The sequence below is a fragment of the Heteronotia binoei genome, chromosome 15 (genome assembly GCF_032191835.1).
Source record: "Heteronotia binoei isolate CCM8104 ecotype False Entrance Well chromosome 15, APGP_CSIRO_Hbin_v1, whole genome shotgun sequence".
NCBI classification, from domain to species: domain Eukaryota; kingdom Metazoa; phylum Chordata; class Lepidosauria; order Squamata; family Gekkonidae; genus Heteronotia; species Heteronotia binoei.
In genome coordinates, this window is record NC_083237.1 from 67,453,002 (window position 1) to 67,472,077 (window position 19,076).

Sequence of the window (19,076 nt, forward strand, 5' to 3'; positions counted from 1 at the left end):
AACTTTCCCATCAGAGAAGCTTCCAGTGAACGGCAGGGTTCTTCCCAGCCCCAGGAAAGGGAAACTGCTCTGTTCATTCACAGCCTCTCCTTGCTGACTGGGCTCTGAGGCTTTCTCTGCCAGGCATGCAGCAGCAGCATCCATTCTACCAGGGAGCAGTTTAGAATTCCACCTCATTGTCTCATGAATGCTGATGTGGGGCTGGGGGGGGGGGGCAGGCCTCCCACTAGGGTGGGATAGAATGGGTTGAAACTAAAGGCGGGAAGGTTGGATCTTAGGGGAACCTTTTTGACAGTGAGAGTTGTTCAGGAGCAGAATCAGCTGCCCAGGGAGGTGTTGAGCTCCCCCTCCCTTGCAGTCTCTGTAAGCAGGGGCTGGACAAACACTTGTCAGAGATGCTCTGGGGCTGGACACTAGATGGCGCTTTCCAACCATGTGATTCTAGAATATCTCGAATGTCCTGTAGCCCCCACTTGGTAGGGGAGGTCCCAGAGAGTCACAAGACAGGCCCCGGAGATTTTCCCCAATCAAGCTGCTTGGCCCATGGCATGGGGAGGAGATGGCTTTTGGCTGCACTTAATTCCTCTGCCCACACGGTGGCTTCCCAGCACCAGGAGAGCAGGGGGTTGAGGGGTAACATTTGAAGCCCACTTTCCTTTTACCTCCACACCGTATTTCATGGGGAGTGGCTGGGTGGTGACTGGGGAAAGGGAATCCTCATCCCCATGGGGGTGGGGGTGGGAAGAGAGGAGCTATGAGCCAAGTGAAAGTGTAGTAAAGAAACCTGAAAGCTTAATATGCAATTAAAGGGCCGAACATTAAAAACAAAGTGCAAAAAAATCATAAATCAACATACATGTATTTATTGTTGAAAGCTAAAACCATTTAAGGGCCCATCATAAGCCTCAATCCTATGTAAAATCATAAAACCTCAATGGGAACCCACTCAACTTGACCTGACGCGTTTCGACCTAAATTGGTCTTCTTCAGAGGTCAGAAAGGGAAGTACACAAATTGGCTCATAATACAGGACAGAATAAAACAATAGAACAATGCTGGACCACAAGGAAATTTAGTGAAGTGACAAAAGGCTGAGAGATATTCTTGAGGCCTCTTGTTCTATAGCCTTATGTCTTAATCGAGAGCGTACCTATAGCATTCACTGTTTTTTTGTATGCCACATGGTCCAGAATTGATCATGTAAAGTCAGAGCCTATGTGCAAAGACACACAACTCTGTATTATGAGCCAATATGTGTACTTCCCTTTCTGACCTCTGAAGAAGACCAATGTAGGTCGAAACGCGTCAGGTCAAGTTGAGTGGGCTCCCATTGAGGTTTTATGATTTTACATAGGATAGGGGCTTATGATGGGCCCTTAAATGGTTTTAGCTTTCAACAATAAATACATGTATGTTGATTTATGATTTTTTTTACACTTTGTTTTTAATGTTCGGCCCTTTAATTGCATATTAACCTTTTAGGTTTCTTAATCCAGTTTTGGGGTTAAGTTTCTTTCCCTTCTTTGTCTTTCTTTGGCCAAATGAAAGTGTGCCAGTTGGGTTGGGGGGACTGCTCTGACTTGTAGGTGATCCACGGTGCAGTCGGGGGGGGGGGGCCACAGAGATCTCCTAGCAGCATTAGGACTGATCTTCAAGCCACAGAGATCAAATGGCAGCTTTGGAGGGTGGACTCTGTGGCCTTATACCCTGCAGACGACCCCCCTCCCCAAACCCTGCCCTCCTCAGCTCCCATCCGCAAGCCTCCAGGAATTTCCCAACCCAGAGTTGGCAACCAGGGACCAGCCCCGCCTCCTGAAACAGCTGCAGGGGGGCCTGTTGGGAGGGGGTTCCTTATGCTGTTGTCACCACATGTGGGCCACCCTCCTCCTGTTACCTCCTCCTGCCAGTGCAGCCCTGGTTTCTGTCATGCCTGTTCTCCGGTGTGGCCCTGTCACTCAGCCTTCTCTCAGGGCAGGAGGACTACTAGGAATTCAGACCCCCTCTGGGGACCCTCCAGGAAGGTCCAGCCCAGCTTCTCTGTGGCCCTGAGAGTTGTCCGATTCCCAGGTCAGGTGCGAGCTGACCCTCTCCTTGTCACTGACCAGGAAGGTCTCCAGCACCTCCAATGTTTTGATGGCTGCTACTTGGTGAGGCTTGGGAACTACTGACTTCCCTCTTCTCCAAGCGGAGTTGCCAGGTCCATTTGGGAGTGGAGCCAGGAGCACAACTGAACTCCAAAGGGAATTCTGGCCATCACATTTAAAGGGGCCGCACACCTTTTAAATACCTTCCCTCCACTGGAAATAATGGATAGGGGCACCTTCTTTTGGGACTCATAGAATTGGACCCCCTGCTCCAATCCTTTTTAAACTTTTTTTTTTTTAGGAGGAGAGGCTCCAGATGCTATGGTGAAAATTTGGTGCCTCTACCTCAAAAATCCTCAAAAAAACTGGTCTCCATAGGGAACAATGGAGTGCCCAGCAGGCATTCCCCCCCTACTTTCTGATAACCCTGAAGGGGGAGGAGGGTCTCCAAACCAGGGCATCCCCTGCCTCTACCTGGGGATTGGCAACCTTTTATTCTTGCCTTGAAAGCTGAACCCTGACAAACAGCCCCAGGCTGGAAGAGCAGAAGTAAGCAGGGAGGCCGAAGCGGTTTGGGGCTCCTCTGAGCAGTTCTCTTGGAGGCAGCAGCAGCCTCCAGCGGCAGCAAACAGAAATGCCTGCAGAAACTTATCAGGCCACCTATATTTTGAGCCTTTTGACAACGGCTAGATTTTTGTTTATTTATTGGCTAAAGCAAGAAATAAAGCTAGCTGAGAACTGAGCGCTTGATTCTACTGCTTGCGGCGTGACCATTGCTTCAGGACTTGATGGGTTCATTCAACACCCAAGCTTGCTTTCCTACCTGTTTCTTGAGAGACAGATTCTGAACTCCCCGAAGGCTGGATCTCAAAGGGATTGGACCATGTCCAGGCTCCTCCCCCACCCCCCACCCCCAGCCACTGACGTCACAGTGGATTTGGAAGTTCTGAGATGCTGGCCATCTGTCCCTGATTACAGGAACCTGAGCTCTTTCCAGCCCTATGGATGAAATCCATTTCTTCCAGTGCAAGTGACGGACGAGGAGGAGGGGGATGCCGGCAAGGGGAAGTGGCAGATGAAGGGTTAACCCTTGTCCTTGTGAAACTACCAGTCTTTAGCAGAATGCACCTGGGACGTGATGGGGTCCATGTCTTGCTAAAGTCTCTGACAGGAGCAAAACCAAAGGACATCTTTGTCCTCCCTTGACTTCCCTTCCCCTCCTTTCCCCTCTTTCTCCAATAAATGCTGTTGTCCTTTCTCTCCTTAGCAGCAATTCCCTCGAGGACAAGAAAAGCATTTATTTGTTGCCCTCCCCCCAAGACTGGAGCAGCAGCAAACATCCTGGTGTAGGGACATCAGCCAAAGAGCAAAAGAAGGTTCCCTACATGTGTCATATTTTCCTACACAGAGAGGAGGTGGCTAAGAGGTGATAGGATCACCATCTTCAAGTACTTGAAGGGCTGTCCTATAGAGGATGGTGTGGAATTGTTTTCTGTGGCCCCAGAAGGTAGGACCAGAACCAAGGGGTTGAAACTAAATCAAAAGGGTTTCCAGCTCAACATTAGGAAGAACTTCCTGACCATTAGAGTGATTCCTCAGTGGAACAGGCTTCCTCAGGAGGTGGGCTCTCTTTCATTGGAGGTTTTTCAACAGAGACTAGATGGCCATCTGACAGCGATGAAGATCCTGTGAATTTAGGAGGGAGGTGTTTGTGAGTTTCCTGCGTTGTGCAGGGGGTTGGACTAGATGACCCTAGAGGTCCCTTCCAACGCTATGATTCTACACAGGCAATGCCCATTTCACAAAACTATCCCACGTGAGCTGCCTGAACCTGCAAATCCGGCTCTTAAAAACAGGATTTTCAGGAGTTCATCTCATCATGTGTGTTGGGCAGCTTCAGTAAGAAAAGGTTGCTGAGGAAGACGATGATCTCCACAAAGGAAGTCAAAAACCAGCCCAACTGGCCCCACCCCACCCCCCGCCCAGCAGAGAAGACACTCCTGCCCAGCCTCCCACGGATGGACGTGTCTTTTCCCCTTAACTCTCTCTCTCTCTCTCTCAGGATTTTGGACAGGCCATCCCTCTTCTCAGCTCTGCCTTGTGGTCCCACTTCCCCCACCCCAAACAGGCAAACCTGCTGGGGAGAGTCTCCTGCCCAGCTGTGAATTGGTGTCCTGGGCAACATGCACATGACAAAAGGGAGTAGAGCAGGTGATCTCTGGTGCCCTCTTGGCCACCCGCAGTGACCAAAAGAGTGTTTTTCTAAAGCGTCCCAGTATTAAGGATGCTGACAATAGGAAATAGGCAAAAAAACCTCCTTCCTGGCTAATGTGGAAGCCCCCCAAATCTCTGCTTTGCCTGAAGAGGAGGCAACCAGGCAGCCCCCCCTTCAGTCTCAGAGGGTCGGCAGGTGCATCAATCCACCATGGCCGTGGGCAGTGCAGAGCCAGAGGTGGGTGAAATGGCCCCGGACCATCTCCTCAGTCGCTGCTTCGAGTGAGGCCAAAATCTGCCGGGGGTGGTGGGGGGGGTGTCTCATGCCTCATTTATCATCAGGACAGCCACAAAGCTCCCCCCAAGGCCACCTTGGATGCAAAGCATCCCTCCGCCCATCTCTTCTGTTAATAAATGGCAAGGCATATCTAATATATCTCTTTTCTAATTAATCGAAAGCATTTATTTAAATTTAAAGGACTGAAAGAGTTCCTTCTTTTTCCTCCGTGGGAAAGCACTGTTTTTATTGCAAACAAAAAGTGGTCTGTGTTAAAAAGGGAACCCATATATTAGGTGTTCTAGAAGAGAAGGGGGTACTTACATGAAGATCCAATTTATTTTTTGTAGCTTTAAAAGGTTTGAAATATAACCCTCCTTTAGGCTGGCATATTGTGAGAAACATTTTTCTATGGAAACCAAAGCAGGTAACGTGGCTGTAATGAATGGTCTGTAGGGCCCCCTGTTAACCACTCTGTGTGAACACAGAAGAGGAAACCTTCAGGCCCTACAAGGAGTCACAGAATCCTCGAATCCCAGAGCTGGAAGGGGCCATCCAGGCCATCTAGTCCAACCCCCTACTCAGTGCAGGATCAGCCTGGACAAATTGTGGCTCGGGACCCACATTGTGGCTCTTTCACACATATTGTGTGACTCTGGAAGCCCCACCCCACCCCATCAGCTGGCCTGGGGAAGGCATTTCTTTCTTTAAATCACTTCTCCAAGCCAAGCCAACCAGCAGCTTGCAGAATGCATTTAAAGTTAAATTTGCTTTTTTACAACTCCCTCCCTCTTCCCTCTGTCCGCCTTCCTTCTTTCCTGCCTTCCTTCCTTGACTTGCGGCTCTCAAACATCTGACATTTATTCTATGTGGTTCTTATGCTGTGCAAGTTTGGCCACTCCTTGCCTAGAGCATCCCTGACGAGTGTTCATCCAGCCTCTGCTTACGAACAGCCGGGGAGGGGGAGCTCACCACCCCTCCCTCAGCAGCCCATTCCACTGTTGAACACCTCTCAGCCGGTACCTTCCCACCCTTAATTTGGAACCGTTCTTGTGAGTCCTCTCCTCTGCTTCCAACATTTACCTACAAGTATTCGTGTCTGTATTAAACTATATAGTATAATATCAATATTTACTAACCTTTATATATATTCATTTTATTCTTTTATGGATTTATGTAGACTACTGTTGGTAACAAATGAGACAACAGTAAAGGGTAGATCGTTGTGGAAAGCTGAGGCCTAATTTTGTCTCCATGGTAACAGAAGATAGGTACCAACAGAAATTGTCTGCAAAGTTGGAGAAAAGCAACACCGGGATCTGGGAGCTAATTCAAAGACTTTTGTGCGGGAGACATTTAGATGGGAGAAATGATGAGTTGTTAACCTGTAACCTATATCTGGACTGTACCTTTCACTTATTTTCAGTCTGATAGATCCAAGAGGGCAGCCGTGTTGCTCTGAAGCAGTTGAACAAAGCAGGCTCTACCTAGCTGTGAGTTAATGTTACCCAGCCTATGTGCCACTCACTGTAAGTGGTGAGCTTTATCAAAGGGCACAATAAAACCACAGTCAATTCAGGGGAAGTTGCGGCACTGAAGAGCACCAGAGTCTGTAATTATTTGTGAACCCATTCATTTTTCTCTTTCTCCCTTTTCATGGCAGCCTCATGTATGCGGTGTCTGGTGGATGTAGTCCCAGTAAAAAATGAGGATGGTGCGGTCATCATGTTCATCTTGAACTTTGAGGATCTGGCAGTTCTTCTTGCCCGAAGTACCCGGCAGAGCCTCCATCACCGTCTCTCTCAAGGATGGCGGACAGGTGAGAGGCTCAAAGTTGCACAGGGCTATCCAGCAGTCAGGGCAGCACCAGACGGGAGCTACAGGCAGGGGGAGGGTGGTCAGGAGTGGAGAAAGGAGCACAGGGCACTCTAGGGGGGATTTCTGGCAAATGACAAGCTTGACTTTTACCTGGAAGTTGTAATGCATCTGTTTTAAATGTGCACTGGCTTGTAATTTTGAGCCATCATGTAGAGAAATAGTTGTCATCACACTGGCACCTGTGAAAGAGTTGTTTTGTCTCAGAAAGACTCTAAAACTGTGAGCCAGAAACATTCTGAAATGGTGTGAAGAAGAAGAAGGAACAAAGGAAGCAAATTGTACCTAGTGAAGGAGAAAGAGAGAGCAAGAAAGTCCCAAAGCAAAGAGCTTTCTGGGAATATCACAACCCTGGGAGCTCAGCATGGCTCCCCTTGGCCATGGATCACCCCAAGGCAATGTCTCTGGAGGCTCTACGGCCAAATTCCTACATTCGGAATTAGCCCAAAGGTTTTCTCAATTGTGCCTATTTTTAAAATTCACATGGCCTCCCCAGACACCCCTTCTATTGCGCAGTCTCCCTGCACCTTTTTCTCGCCCTCAAAACACCTATGTTATATCATACCATATATTTTAATAATATAATATAATAATAATAAAATTTTATTTATATCCCGCTCTCCCCACTCAGGGCAGCTAACAACATATTCATATAGTTATACAAAGGTTTAAAATCACATTAATTTTTAAAAACATTCAATTTAACCAAATACAATACAAATTTTTTTCAGGTGCTAAACATTTAAATCCTGTAAACGTTTTTCAGGTGCTAGACATTTAAATCCTGTAATTGGAACCATGAATGGACAAACAGAACTTTCTACAAACCTGAAAAATCCGCCAAGTTTGCAGAAAAATCTGGAATAAAAAAATTACATTGGGCTTTTCTAAAAAAACCCAACTGATAAAAAGAACATGGGTAGCTTTAAAAGCCAGAAAGCCTCAGTGTTGGTTTCTAGGCAGCCACAGATTCTAGGCTTGATTTCTGTCTGGAAAGGGGGGGGGCGGTCTTGGCCTTTGAGGGAGGACGCACTGGGGCCGGACCTGGCAGCCCCCATGGGTGCCTTGAGACCCCCCAACTGCATGGCTTCCCCAGGCCTGGCTGCTGGCTACTGTCCCTTAGGGCCGCCAGTGTGGTGTAGCAGTCAGAACACTCTCAGTCACCCCAGCACTCATTTGTGATACAGCCTCCTCCACAACACATCAAATGGGTAGCCGACACTTCCAGGACTGGAGGCTTTTGCCATCTTCTGGGCATGGAATGCAGGGGTCACGGGGGGCATGTGTGAGGGGGAGGTATTTGTGGGTTTCCTGCATTGTGCAGGGGGTTGGATTAGATGACCCTGGAGGTCCCTTCCAACTCTGATTCTATGGTTCTATGTCTCTGCATCATTTGTACTGTAGTGTGTTTTAGGACATAGTTTCTTTTGCATTTGTACAAGGCAGAGAGAGAGGCTTTCACTCTCAGGAAAGGCCTGTTCCGGAGGAGAGGCAGGTCCCCCCCCCACCGCCCCTGTCCGGAAGAGGACTTCCTCCCGCAGGATTTCTGCCTCAGTGACTGGTCAGCAAGAAGCCCACTGTTGGCATTGCGGTCGAGGCTGGGCACATGGAGTGAGAGCAGCCCCTGTGGGGCAGCAGGGCAAACTCTTTGCTCCCTCCAGCCTGGCAGTGGGGGGAGGGGGAAAGAGGGCACCAGTGGCGGGGTATAAATCTGCAATTCTTCTTCTTCTGTATTTCAAATGAGATTTGAATAAGGAACTATTTTGATTGATTGCCCTCTACACCCCAAAAAGCAATATGGACCACCACACACCCCACATTCAAGGAACTCTGCCCTTTGAGAGGACATGTGCTGCCTTATGGTCCAAAGAGTGGTTCTTGTGCCAGCTGCTCCAGAGCAAGGAGCCCCCAGGACACTCACGCAGGCAGACACTGGGGACAGCTTGTAATCCAAAACACCACAACAATGCACTTTGAAGCACTGTGAGCCATACAACCCCACGTTCAGGGACTCTGCCCTTCGAGAGGTCATGTGCTGCCTCATGGTCCAATGAGCGGATCTCATGCCAGCTGCTCCAAAACAAGGTGCCCCCAGGATGATGCTCTTTTTGGGGGTGCAGAGGGCAAGCAATCAAATAATTCCTTATTCAAATCTCCTTTAAAATACAGGCTTCTAGGTGGCGCCCCAATTGGAAGCTTGTGGTGCCAGAACCAGTGTTTGGACCGGGCACCTCTGCATGTCTTCTTGAAGAGGACAGTGCCCCGAGCGTGGGAATGTATCACTTGGGGTGATGCAAACATTGTTTTGGGGTACAGCCTGTCCCCAGTGTCTGTCTGTCCTGGGGGCACCTTGTTTTGGAGCAGCTGGCACAAGAACCGCTCATTGGCCCATGAGGGAGCACATGTCTTCTTGAAGGGCAGTCCCCTGGAGAAGAGGGTGCATGATATATGGGGGTCCAGGCCTTATTTTGGGGTTCAGACAGAGCTGTCAAACTCTCTTCAGTGTTTTGGTTGAATTCACGAATAAGGACTGAATAAGGAACCAACTTCAGCTTTCTGTGATGGGTGGGGTATAAATCCGATGTGGTCGTCTTCTTCTTTGACCCACTGCAAGCACCCTTTGGGACACACCCCACATTTCTCCATCCACTTCCTGTCTCCCTTCTCAGGGCTGGCTGACTTCCACATCAGCACCTCAGCCCCCCATTTGGCAGCTCCATCCCTGTGGCTGAATGAATCTGGCTGGCTGTGCCATCTGCCTGGGATGAAGCTGAAGCCATCTCATCTCAAAGCCCAAGTCTGGCAGGCAGACAGCACCGAGATGGAGGGGGCGGGTCTGTGCTGCTCTTTTACTGGCTCCTTCGGTTGCTGAAAAGTGCATTGCTGATGAGTGGTCTCGTCTTCCTGTTGACTGTGTCCTGCCGCATAACCCACCTTGGGAGCCAGTGTGGTGTTGTGGTTAAGAGCGGTGGACTCTAATCTGGGAGAACTGAGTTTGATTCCCCACTCCTCTTCCACATGGGGCCAGCTGGGTGACCTTGGGTCAGTCACACGTTCTCAAGGAGTTGTTCTCTCAGAGCAGTCCTTGAAAGAGCCCTCTCAGCCCCGCACCCACCTCACGGGGGGAGGGGGAGGGAAAGGAGACTCTGAGGGAGGGGTGGGGAAGAAATCCCATCGCTTCTCTTCTTCTCCTTGAAATTCAGTGAGAAAGGCAGCCTACAAATAAATAAAATAAGGGACTGAAAGATGGAGGTCCCACTGCCCCTCCCCCGTGCCCAGCCCAGCAAGGAGAGGGGAGGGGAGGGGGGCTCTGGCGTCTGAAGAACTGGACCAGGAGAAGGGATTGTTCACTGATGTGCTTCACTGAGCCCTTAGTGGGCACCCAGAGCGGCTGACTTCATTTCTTCATTTTTATCCTCACAACAGCCTTGCGAGGTAGATGATGCTGAGAGCCTGGGAGCAATCACCCAGCAGCGTTTAGGGCAGAAGTTCACTCCTCGGTTTCCTGCCCCCTGGCCCCCAGTCCGCAGAGGAGAGGGCTGCTGGGGTGGCCACTCCCAGTTGAAGGAACACAGACCCCCCCCCCGTGTGGGGAGGGGGGGCAAGGCCCATTCAGAGAAGGGCTGGAACGTCACTGGGCAGTGAGGCAAAGACCCTAGAAGGCATTCATGCCCTGCCCCACAGCCAGGCGAGAAAAATCTGAGCTGACTGGAGTGCAGGGGTGGGTGTGGCAAAAGGCCCCCATCCTCTGTCCTCGCCAGAAGCCTCCACCGGCAGGGGCTGCAGTGGGCAGGCAGGGTGATCCTCCTTCCCCTTGGAGCTCCACAGGGGGCCCTGTGCAGGAAGACTTCAGGCACGCCTGTGGCTTCTGGGGCAGATGTCATGGGCCACCCCACTTGATGGCCTCTCCATTCTCTTTCTCCCCAGAAGCTCCCCAGCTCAAGTCCAGCCAGAATTCCACATCCGACTCCGACCTCATGAAGTACAGGACCATCAGCCAGATCCCGCAGTTCACCCTCAACTTTGTGGAGTTCAACCTGGAGAAACATCGCTCAGGCTCAACCACAGAGATCGAGATCATCGCACCCCACAAAGTGACTGAGCGGACGCAGAATGTCACCGAAAAGGTCACTCAGGTATGTGCGTGGTTTGTCAGGCCCATGGTGACCATCTGGCCAGGAGCTGTGCTCCCAGGACAGGGAGTAAAATCTGATGCCATGGGGACCCTTATCTGGGAGAACTGGGGCTGATTCTCCCCTCCTCCTCCACATGCCTTGGGTCAGTCATAAATCTGTCAGAAGCTGTTTCTCTCAAGGGTAGTTTCTGTCAGAGCTCTCTCAACCCCACCTCCCTCACAGGGGATCTGTCTGTTGTGGGGAGGGGAAGGAGACTGGAAGCCACTCTGAGACTCCTCTGAGGAAAGGGCAGGGTGTAAATCCAATCTCTTCTTCTCCTTCTTCTAAAATGAAACTCATCCAGATACAACAGAGCAGATCTCTGCTGTGCCATTCCAGGCAGACTTCTGAATGTTTGGCGCCTCTAAGCTGTACAGAAATACAGGAGGGGAGCCTGAGAGCTGCTGAGGGACACGAGCCTTTTGCTGCCCAGAAGGAGCTCTCGTCTTCATCCCTTGGGCTGTCAGCAGAAACCAGCACCATCTCCAGCCAAGGGGAGTGTCTCCCTCTATAGTCAGGGCCAAGCAATCCCACTTCACCCTGAGTGTGGGTCTTCCGGCGGCTGCTCCCAGCTGGGCACGGGATGCTGGACAAGCAACAAGCATTTGTTTTATTGTGTTTTCATTGAGACCTGGTGGGGGCTTCACCCACTTATTCAGATGGCAGTCAGCAGCACCCCATGCTCTGCAAAGCAAACCCTGGGCAGGATGCTCCCCCCCGCCGCCACCGTGCATGCCTGGTGTGCCTCGAGATGGGGGGGGGGGTCAGGGGCGGCACAGCTGCCTTCACAGGGCTGCTGCTAGGCAACAGGGCTGCTGCCTGACCAGTCATGACACCATCCGGTCAATACCGGGTCATTAGCTGGCAGGACGGTGGCGGGAGCAGAGCTGGCAGCCCTTGGCTGAAGGTGGGAGGGAAAGGGCAGTCGATGGAAGGCTTCTGGCGGGGACTGGCGCTGCTGCTGCTGCCACCCTGAGGTCTGCCAACGTCACGTCACCTGTGCTCCCTTGTCGAGCTCTGCAGGCTGCAAAGTGAAGGACCTTGGAGCCTTTGTCATTTTTGTTGCTGTTGTGTGCCGTAACCCCTTCTGTTCATATTGAAAATCTTGCCACCCCCCAAAACTGTGTGGCTTTGCATGCAGTCAGTTTAATTGCACAGCATTTCCCAGGCTGACTTGGCCACATGTGCCTGGGAAGGAGCCTGGCCAGCCATCGACACTCACGCGGGATGGGCCCATTCAGAAGCCAGGCGCAGCAGCGACTGGGCCATCCAAAGCAGAACTACCACCTGCTCAGCTGGTTGAGCCAATGAGGCTCGCAGGGCAGCCATAGTTAGTGGGACTGCTGAAGCTGCGGCCTGCGTTGTCCTCACAAGGTCGGACCAGAACTAGCAGGTTGAAATTAAATCCAGAGTTTCCAGCTCAACATTAGGAAGAACTTCCAGGCTGCTAGAGCGGTTCCTCAGTGGAACAGGCTTCCTCCTTGGGAGGTGATGGGCTCTCCTTCCTTGGAGGTTTTTCAGCAGAGGCTGGATGGTTGAAATTCAATCAGAAGAGTTTCCAGCTCAACGTTAGGAAGAACTTCCTGACAGTTAGAGCGGTTCCTCAGTGGAATGGGCTTCCTCAGGAGGCAATGGGCTCTCCCTCTTTGGAGGTTTTCAAGCAGAAGCTTATAATAATATAATAATAATAATAATAAATTTTATTTATATCCCGCCCTCCCCACCTTGGCAGGCTCAGGGCGGCTAACAACATTTTATAAAAACATACAGTAGTTAAAAGCCTTTAGATTTAACAACAGTAAACACTAAACTTAACAACATTAAAACCAGTCCAATGAGTACAGTTATTCAGCGGTATAGGTCTTCAAACCGCATTGGCGGATCCTTAATTACCGGCGGATCCTTAGCTGGCCATCTGACAGCAATGCGGATCCTGTGATCTAAGGCAGATCATGGGATGGAGGGCAGGAAGGGTTGCATCTAGTTCTCGTGGCCCCTTCTTACACGCCCAGGGAAATGCTGATCACCACTTTGGGGCAGGCAGCAATTTTTCTCCAAGCCAGATTGGCCAGAGATCCTGTTTGTTTATTTGCCATCTTCTGGGCATGAAACAGGGGGCACTGGGTGTGTGTGTGGGGGGGGGGAGGTATTTGTGAATGTCCTGCCTTGTGCAGAGAATTGGACTATACTGGAGGTCCCTTCCGACTCTAGGATTCTAATGCAGGGCCCGTGGCTTCATGGTTCACGGAAGAAGGTGAAAGAGGGAGAAGTGTTTGGAGCTGCTGCTGTTTCAGGGGGCTCTTATTATTAAACAGAAGCTAGTTTCTTTACCCCAGAGAAGGGCAGGGAAAACTGATGCGTGCCAGGTTCATGGTGCAAGCATGGCAGGGGGAGTAGTGGTTGGAGAGTGCTGAAGACCAGCGTTCCTAGTGAGAGGAGCTTGCAAAAGAATGCAAAATGTGGGTGGCAAAATGCAGGGGGTGGGGGTGGGGGCCACCCCTTTGGAACGGCCTCTCTGGGGAGGAGAGGAAGGCTGGCACCTGGGGAGCTGGAGGAAGCAAGAGAAGGGCTATAGTGGGGGGGGGGGCAAATCTTTATTCTCTGTGGTTGCTTTGAGGGGGTGACCTCTAAAGGCGCTGGGGGGGGGGGGGGTTCTTATCCTAGTTTTGGGTGTGTGTGTGCGTGTGTAGCGGGAAGTCGCGGCGACCTGTGGTGAGTGAGCCCTCCTGGGGGCGTGGAGGAGATCCCGAGAGGTGCCTGCCCCCCCTCCTGCCTGCTGGTCTTCCAAGGGGCCTGGGGGCTTGGAGCGGGCAGCTGAGTCCTCCTGCGGGCCGCCTCTGCCCTCCTGCCTGCCCACCGGGGTGGGGGGGGGGGCGCTGCCGCTGTGCCCGGGCGGGGTGGGGCTCGGGCCACGTGGGCGCTGGGCTGCCTCCTCCCCGGCCCCGCCGCACTCCAGCCCGCCCGCCCGCCAGCCGGGATGAGTCTGAAGCTCAAGCTGAAGCCGGTGAGCGGGGCCGGGGCTGGGCTGGGCCGGGCGGGGGCCGCTTCGTCCTTCCCCAGACGGCAGCCTCGGGCGCCCCGCGAGCAACCGGCGCGCAGCCAGCGCGCTCCGAAGGGCAGGGAGGGCGGGAGGGGCGCGGCGGCTGCGGGGGGAGGCGGGGAAGCTCGTGGGGCGGCTGCCCTGAGCGGGGGGCTGGACTAGAGGGCCTCTGGGGCACCCGCTGCTTGCGCGCTGCCAGCCGGCCCGCGGAGCCCACCTGTGGAAGAGCCGCTGCCCCACCTCCCGCCGGGAGCTTGCTTGCCCTCCTCTCTCTCGGGGGCGGGGGGGGGGCGCTCCGAAGACCCCCGAGCTGGCCCGCGTCCTTGGGGATCCCCGGCCTCGCCCTCCATCCTGTTGAGAAAAGCTTTTGGTGAACCGTCTGATTTTGAGCCTCTCTTTGGGAAGTTGTGGTGAGCCTGACTGCCGCCTCTCAGATGGGCTCTGCCTGGCTTGCATTATAATCCTGTCCCGCTGGGAAGGCAGGTTTAGACTATATGGAAAGATGGAGGGGGACGGGGTTGCCAGTCTCCAGGTGGCGGCTGGAGATCTCCCTGAATTACAGCTGGTCTCCAGGTAACGGAGATCAGTTCCCTTAAAGAAAACGGCCGCTTTGGAGGGTGGGCTCCCTGCCGTTGTGCCCCTCTGAAGTCCCTCCCCTTCCCAAATCACACCCTCTCCTGCCTTCACCCCCCAAATCTCCAGGAATCTCTTAATTACTATCTGTCTTAGTGCATGTGCGATAGTCAAACAGGTGCATTCGAATACATCTGGTTTGTCCTTATAATCTAGAATCATTCTAAAGCAAGATAAGAAAACAAAACTAAACCTTTTCATCTCTGTTAAAAGGCAGTTGATGTAATTCTTCTGAAACTTTCCCAGTTAGATGTCAAAGATGCAACCAGAGTTCTTCAGTAGCTGTGGAGTGCATCATCTCATGGACTCCAGGACACCTGCACAAACAGCAGGAGAGATAGTGACATAATCCAAATACTGCTACAGATGTCAGCTTTTACAGAGACGGGTGAATTGGACGGGGCTGTATCTCCCTCCCTCGTGGTGGCTGGCAGCTTGTGCCACCCTGAAGAAGGGGCAGGACTCTGCAGCTGGTCTGCTGTGGGGGGGGGGGGGGCAGGTGCCACATCAGACCCATCCTTTCCCACCAGCGATCGAATAGCCAGGCAAACAGTGCAATGAGACGTGGCCCAAGATGACGTTCTCTGAGCGCATCTCTGTTGTGTTGTCCACCGCAGGCCCTGATGCCGTTTCTCCTGCCCTGCAGATGCATGGGGACGGGGGGGGGCACTGCAGAGAAGCTGCCCCACACTGTGGACACCTGCTCCCACTCCCTACCTTTTCTCCCATGGCATCACACTCTTTGAGGATCACATGATTCTTGTATATTCTCCCTCCCCACTGACTCTTGGAACAATTGGTTTTCTTCTCCCCCCCCCCCACCTCCCCCTCACATAGTTGGCCTCTTGGCTGCTGACGGGTGCTTTCCTCTCTGTTCAGGGAGAAAAAATCGATGGGTTTTGATTTGTCTCCGCCACGAATGCCCTTTGCAGTCTCATCTCTCCTGCCTGGATGTGGGCAAGAGACTGAGGGAGGAGAAAAGGAGCCCCCAGAGGAGCCACGAGTGGGCCCTGAGCAGTGGGTCAGAATGCCCGGGCGGGGGGGGGGGGGAGGCGCTCTCTGACACCTGCTTGGGGGCAGCAGACTCCTCCGACGGGGCTCCTGCAACACAGCTCCAGCTCTCCCTTTGGACAGCCTGTTCGATGGTAGTTTGCTGGAGCAAAATTTTGGTCCTGATACTCCTGATATGGACGTGGGCTCTATCCAACTGAAGGGCTCTAGCCAAGATTCTTTGCCTGACTTTAGCTCCCAAGAGGGCAGAGAAGAAGTGAACTCATAATAATGTGATTTCTTTAACTTGCATCCAAGCATGCCACTGGGTACCAGATGCCTGCTTCTAGTGACTCCCTCCCTGACTGCTGTGAGGAGGGCATTAAGGACATGGCACTGGGCACCAAAGGTATATCTGAGAAACAGAGGGAAGGGAAGAGGCAGGTCTATGTGCCGTACGAAAGCTGTGGTGTTTCCTTGCCTGGAGACTCGTCTTTTGCCTCTGAGCTGCTGTGCGCAGCCACCAAGTCAGCAGGGCCAGTTCAAGATCTGAGCAGCCCTGGCGAGAGACCGCCAAGGGACTCTGGGCCGAGAGGGCTTGCTGCCTCCTCCACCCCTGCTTGTGGCCTCTTCCTGTCCTCCCCCACTGCCCACATGCCCTTCTGCAGCCTGCTCACAAACCCCTCTGCTGCCCATTAGCATGCCCACCTGCACTTTTGCCCTCATGGACTGCCCTGATCTGCCAGCAGAAGGTCCTGTGAAGAGTGTACTGACACCACATGGAGATGCCACATGCATCTGAGTGCATTTCCCCTGGTGCTTGGAGAGGAGTGGGGTGGGAGGGGAGGGGAGAAGAAAAAGAAGACTATAGATTTATACCCCACCCTTCTCTCTGAATCAGAGTCTCAGAGCGGCTTAAAATCTCCTATATCTTCTCCCCCCACAACAGACACCCTGTGAGGTGGGTGGGGCTGAGAGGGCTCTCACAGCAGCTGCCCTTTCAAGGACAACCTCTGCCAGAGCTATGGCTGGCCCAGGGCCGTTCCAGCAGCTGCAAGTGGGCAAGAGCAGGAGGTCAGGAAGTTCAGTGTTGCAGTGGTGCTGGTAGGCATGAGAGTGGGCCCCAGTCATTGGCAGCAGCTGCCCTGCTTCAGGGGGTGCTGCCGCCAGCTTTGCCTCTGACAGGCAGTGGTTTGCCAAGGTTGAGGCTTTTCACACCACCTTCTTGACCTTTTAAGCGGCTGCCTCTGTTGTGACCAGGGGCTGGGGGAGGTTGTCAAGTCCCCCAATACTCCAAATAACGAGATCCTTTGTTGTTTCAAATAGATTCATTTATTTTCGAACTAAGGTGAAGTGACTTCTGACAATTCAGTGAAGCGAATAAAGCAATGAGGCAAAACGGGCTTTATAGATAGATGCCAGCCGTTGCTAGATGGCGGGCAACATTCAAATTTGGGGTTACTGGGTTACCATAATATTGTAAACTTACTACAAAGCTTCTACCACATTCTTGAGAGCTGATAAGACTATTGGGAACCAAGAGATGTCACACCTCACGTTCTTCCGGCAGACATAATGCAGAGATCAGCAATAAACACACCAAGCTGCTATCCTGCCAGGCCCACTAGGGTTGTAAATAACTAAGGGAGTTGAGAAGGGGGGAAGGGAGGCTAGATGAGCGAGAGAGAAGAGAGACAGAATGAGGGACTTGACAGGTGTGGTGGAAAAGGACTAGGCCAGGGAAAGGGGCACCCAAAATGCTAGTCCTTCTTTCAGGTCATTAATTAACCATATCAGCATTTCACTGGGATAATTTTTCATTTAATAACTGTCATCCAACATAAAGAGCTGCAGCACACAAAGTTGCAAATTGTGAACAACTAGGAATAAGGTCTGTTGTGAGAAAACATACAACGGGCTGTAGAAAGAGGCTCTGGGTCTGTCTTGCTATCTTCGCACCCACCCAAGTGAAGGCATTCAGGCCCCCCCTTGATGTCTACACACCCACCCCCAACTTCCCACCCTCTCCAACTGCCACCCTCCAACTACCTCTTCCTCTCAACTACCCGTGACATTCATGCCACCCTTGCTGTCTTTCCACCCACCAACTAATTCTGAGTGATCTCCAGCCCTCACCTGGAGATTGGGAACAATGGTTCCCCAGGAGGAAATGGGGGGATTGGAAGATGGAGTATATGGCATTGTACCTGTCAGAGGCCCCACCCCTCAAACCCCGCCCTCTCCAGGCTCCACTCCTCAAGTCTCCAGGAATTTCCCAACCTGGAATTGGCAACTGCTAAGTCACACTGGCTGCAATAGGAAATCTGCTGCTAAACAAGAGTTAAGTCAGGCGGCATCAAGTCAATTCACCCAGAGGGTGCTGTCAGGCCTAGGGTAGCCAACCTCCAGGTGGAGCCTGAAGATCTCCTGGAATCACAACTGAACTCCAGACAACATATCTCTCTCCCCCTGCAGAGAGAGGAGAGAGAGTGGAATCTGTGGCATCCCACCCTTTGGAGGATGGAATCTGGCATTCTATTCAGGTGAAGTCCCACCCTTTACTGACAGAAGCAACTTTGGTTGCCTAGCAGCCTCTGGCTAGCAGCTTCCCCAGTGGCCCAATCTTCATCTGTCCTGGGGCAAGGCTGAGGGGAGGAGGGAGAGAGGAAGTGACAGGAAAGAGGCGGCCACCTTAGCTTCTGAGGAAACATTCCCAGTGGGGCCAGGTTTTACTGCCTAGTCACATTACCACCTTCATTCCTTGCATGTTCACTGTCTCCCTGCTGCCCCTGCTTACTTTCTCTTCCAAATGCCAGAGAGAGTGGGTAGGTAGCAGTGGGCAAGATAGAGGAGTGGGCTCAGCCAATAAGAACATAAGAGAAGCCCTGTTGGATCAGGCCAATGGCCCATCCAGTCCAACACTCTGTGTCACACAGTGGCCAATATATGTGTGTGTGTGTGTGTATGTGTATATATACACACACACACATATTGCGGCTAATAGCCACTGATGGACCTCTGCTCCATATTTTTATCCAATCCCCTCTTGAAGCTGGCTATGCTGTAGCCGCCACCACCTCCTGTGGCAGTGAATTCCACATGTTAATCACCCTTTGGGTGAAGAAGGACTTCCTTTTATGGCAAGCAAGTTCTCTTGAGTAGCGGTTGATGGGCCAGTTGCTAACTGCACACCACAGCCAGTGGGAAAGCTGGATTGGGCCAATTTCATTGGGGGTTATCTATTATACTGATGACAAGAGCAGCAAGCAGCACCCCCCACCCCACCCCCAGGACCTTGGTTGTCTGGCTACTTGGTGGCAAGAGCCTGGCAGCTCCCTCATTCTTCTGGCAGTGGCTGTTCCTTTACCAAATCTGCCTTTTACCACCTTAGGAGAGTGAGACAGTTGGTTCCCTTCACTGAGTGCGGTGACTTGGCAACTGCGATCCCTGCTGTGGTCACCTTGAGAATGGACTACTGTAATGCTTGGAGTTATGGACTACTGTAACGCCCTCTACATGGGGCTGCCCTTGCCATGAATCCGGAGACTGCAGCTAGTGCAGAATGCAACAGCCAGACTGCTGTTGGGGCTCTCCATGCAGGAGCACATACAGCCTAGGCTGCGGGCGCTGCATTGGCTGCCTGTGGCATACCAGATTCTCTACAAGGTGCTGGTTATTCTCTTTAAAGCCCTATGTAGCCGGGGACCTGTTTACCTTAGGGACTGTCTCTCCCCACATGTTCCCCAGAGGGTACTTAGATCAGGAACTCAAAATTTGTTAATCTGGCT

The 19,076-nt window shown here is 52.2% G+C and overlaps 1 protein-coding gene across 1 annotated transcript in view; it reads left to right on the top strand.

Annotated features, from left to right (window-relative positions):
• KCNH6 (potassium voltage-gated channel subfamily H member 6) overlaps nt 1-19,076 on the top strand; it is a 91,409-nt gene that overhangs the window by 37,450 nt on the left and 34,883 nt on the right. Inside the window, exons 3-4 of the mRNA XM_060256246.1 lie at nt 6,239-6,394; nt 10,378-10,586. Of these exons, the coding sequence (XP_060112229.1) occupies nt 6,239-6,394; nt 10,378-10,586 (365 nt within the window). The remainder of the gene's footprint in view (nt 1-6,238; nt 6,395-10,377; nt 10,587-19,076) is intronic.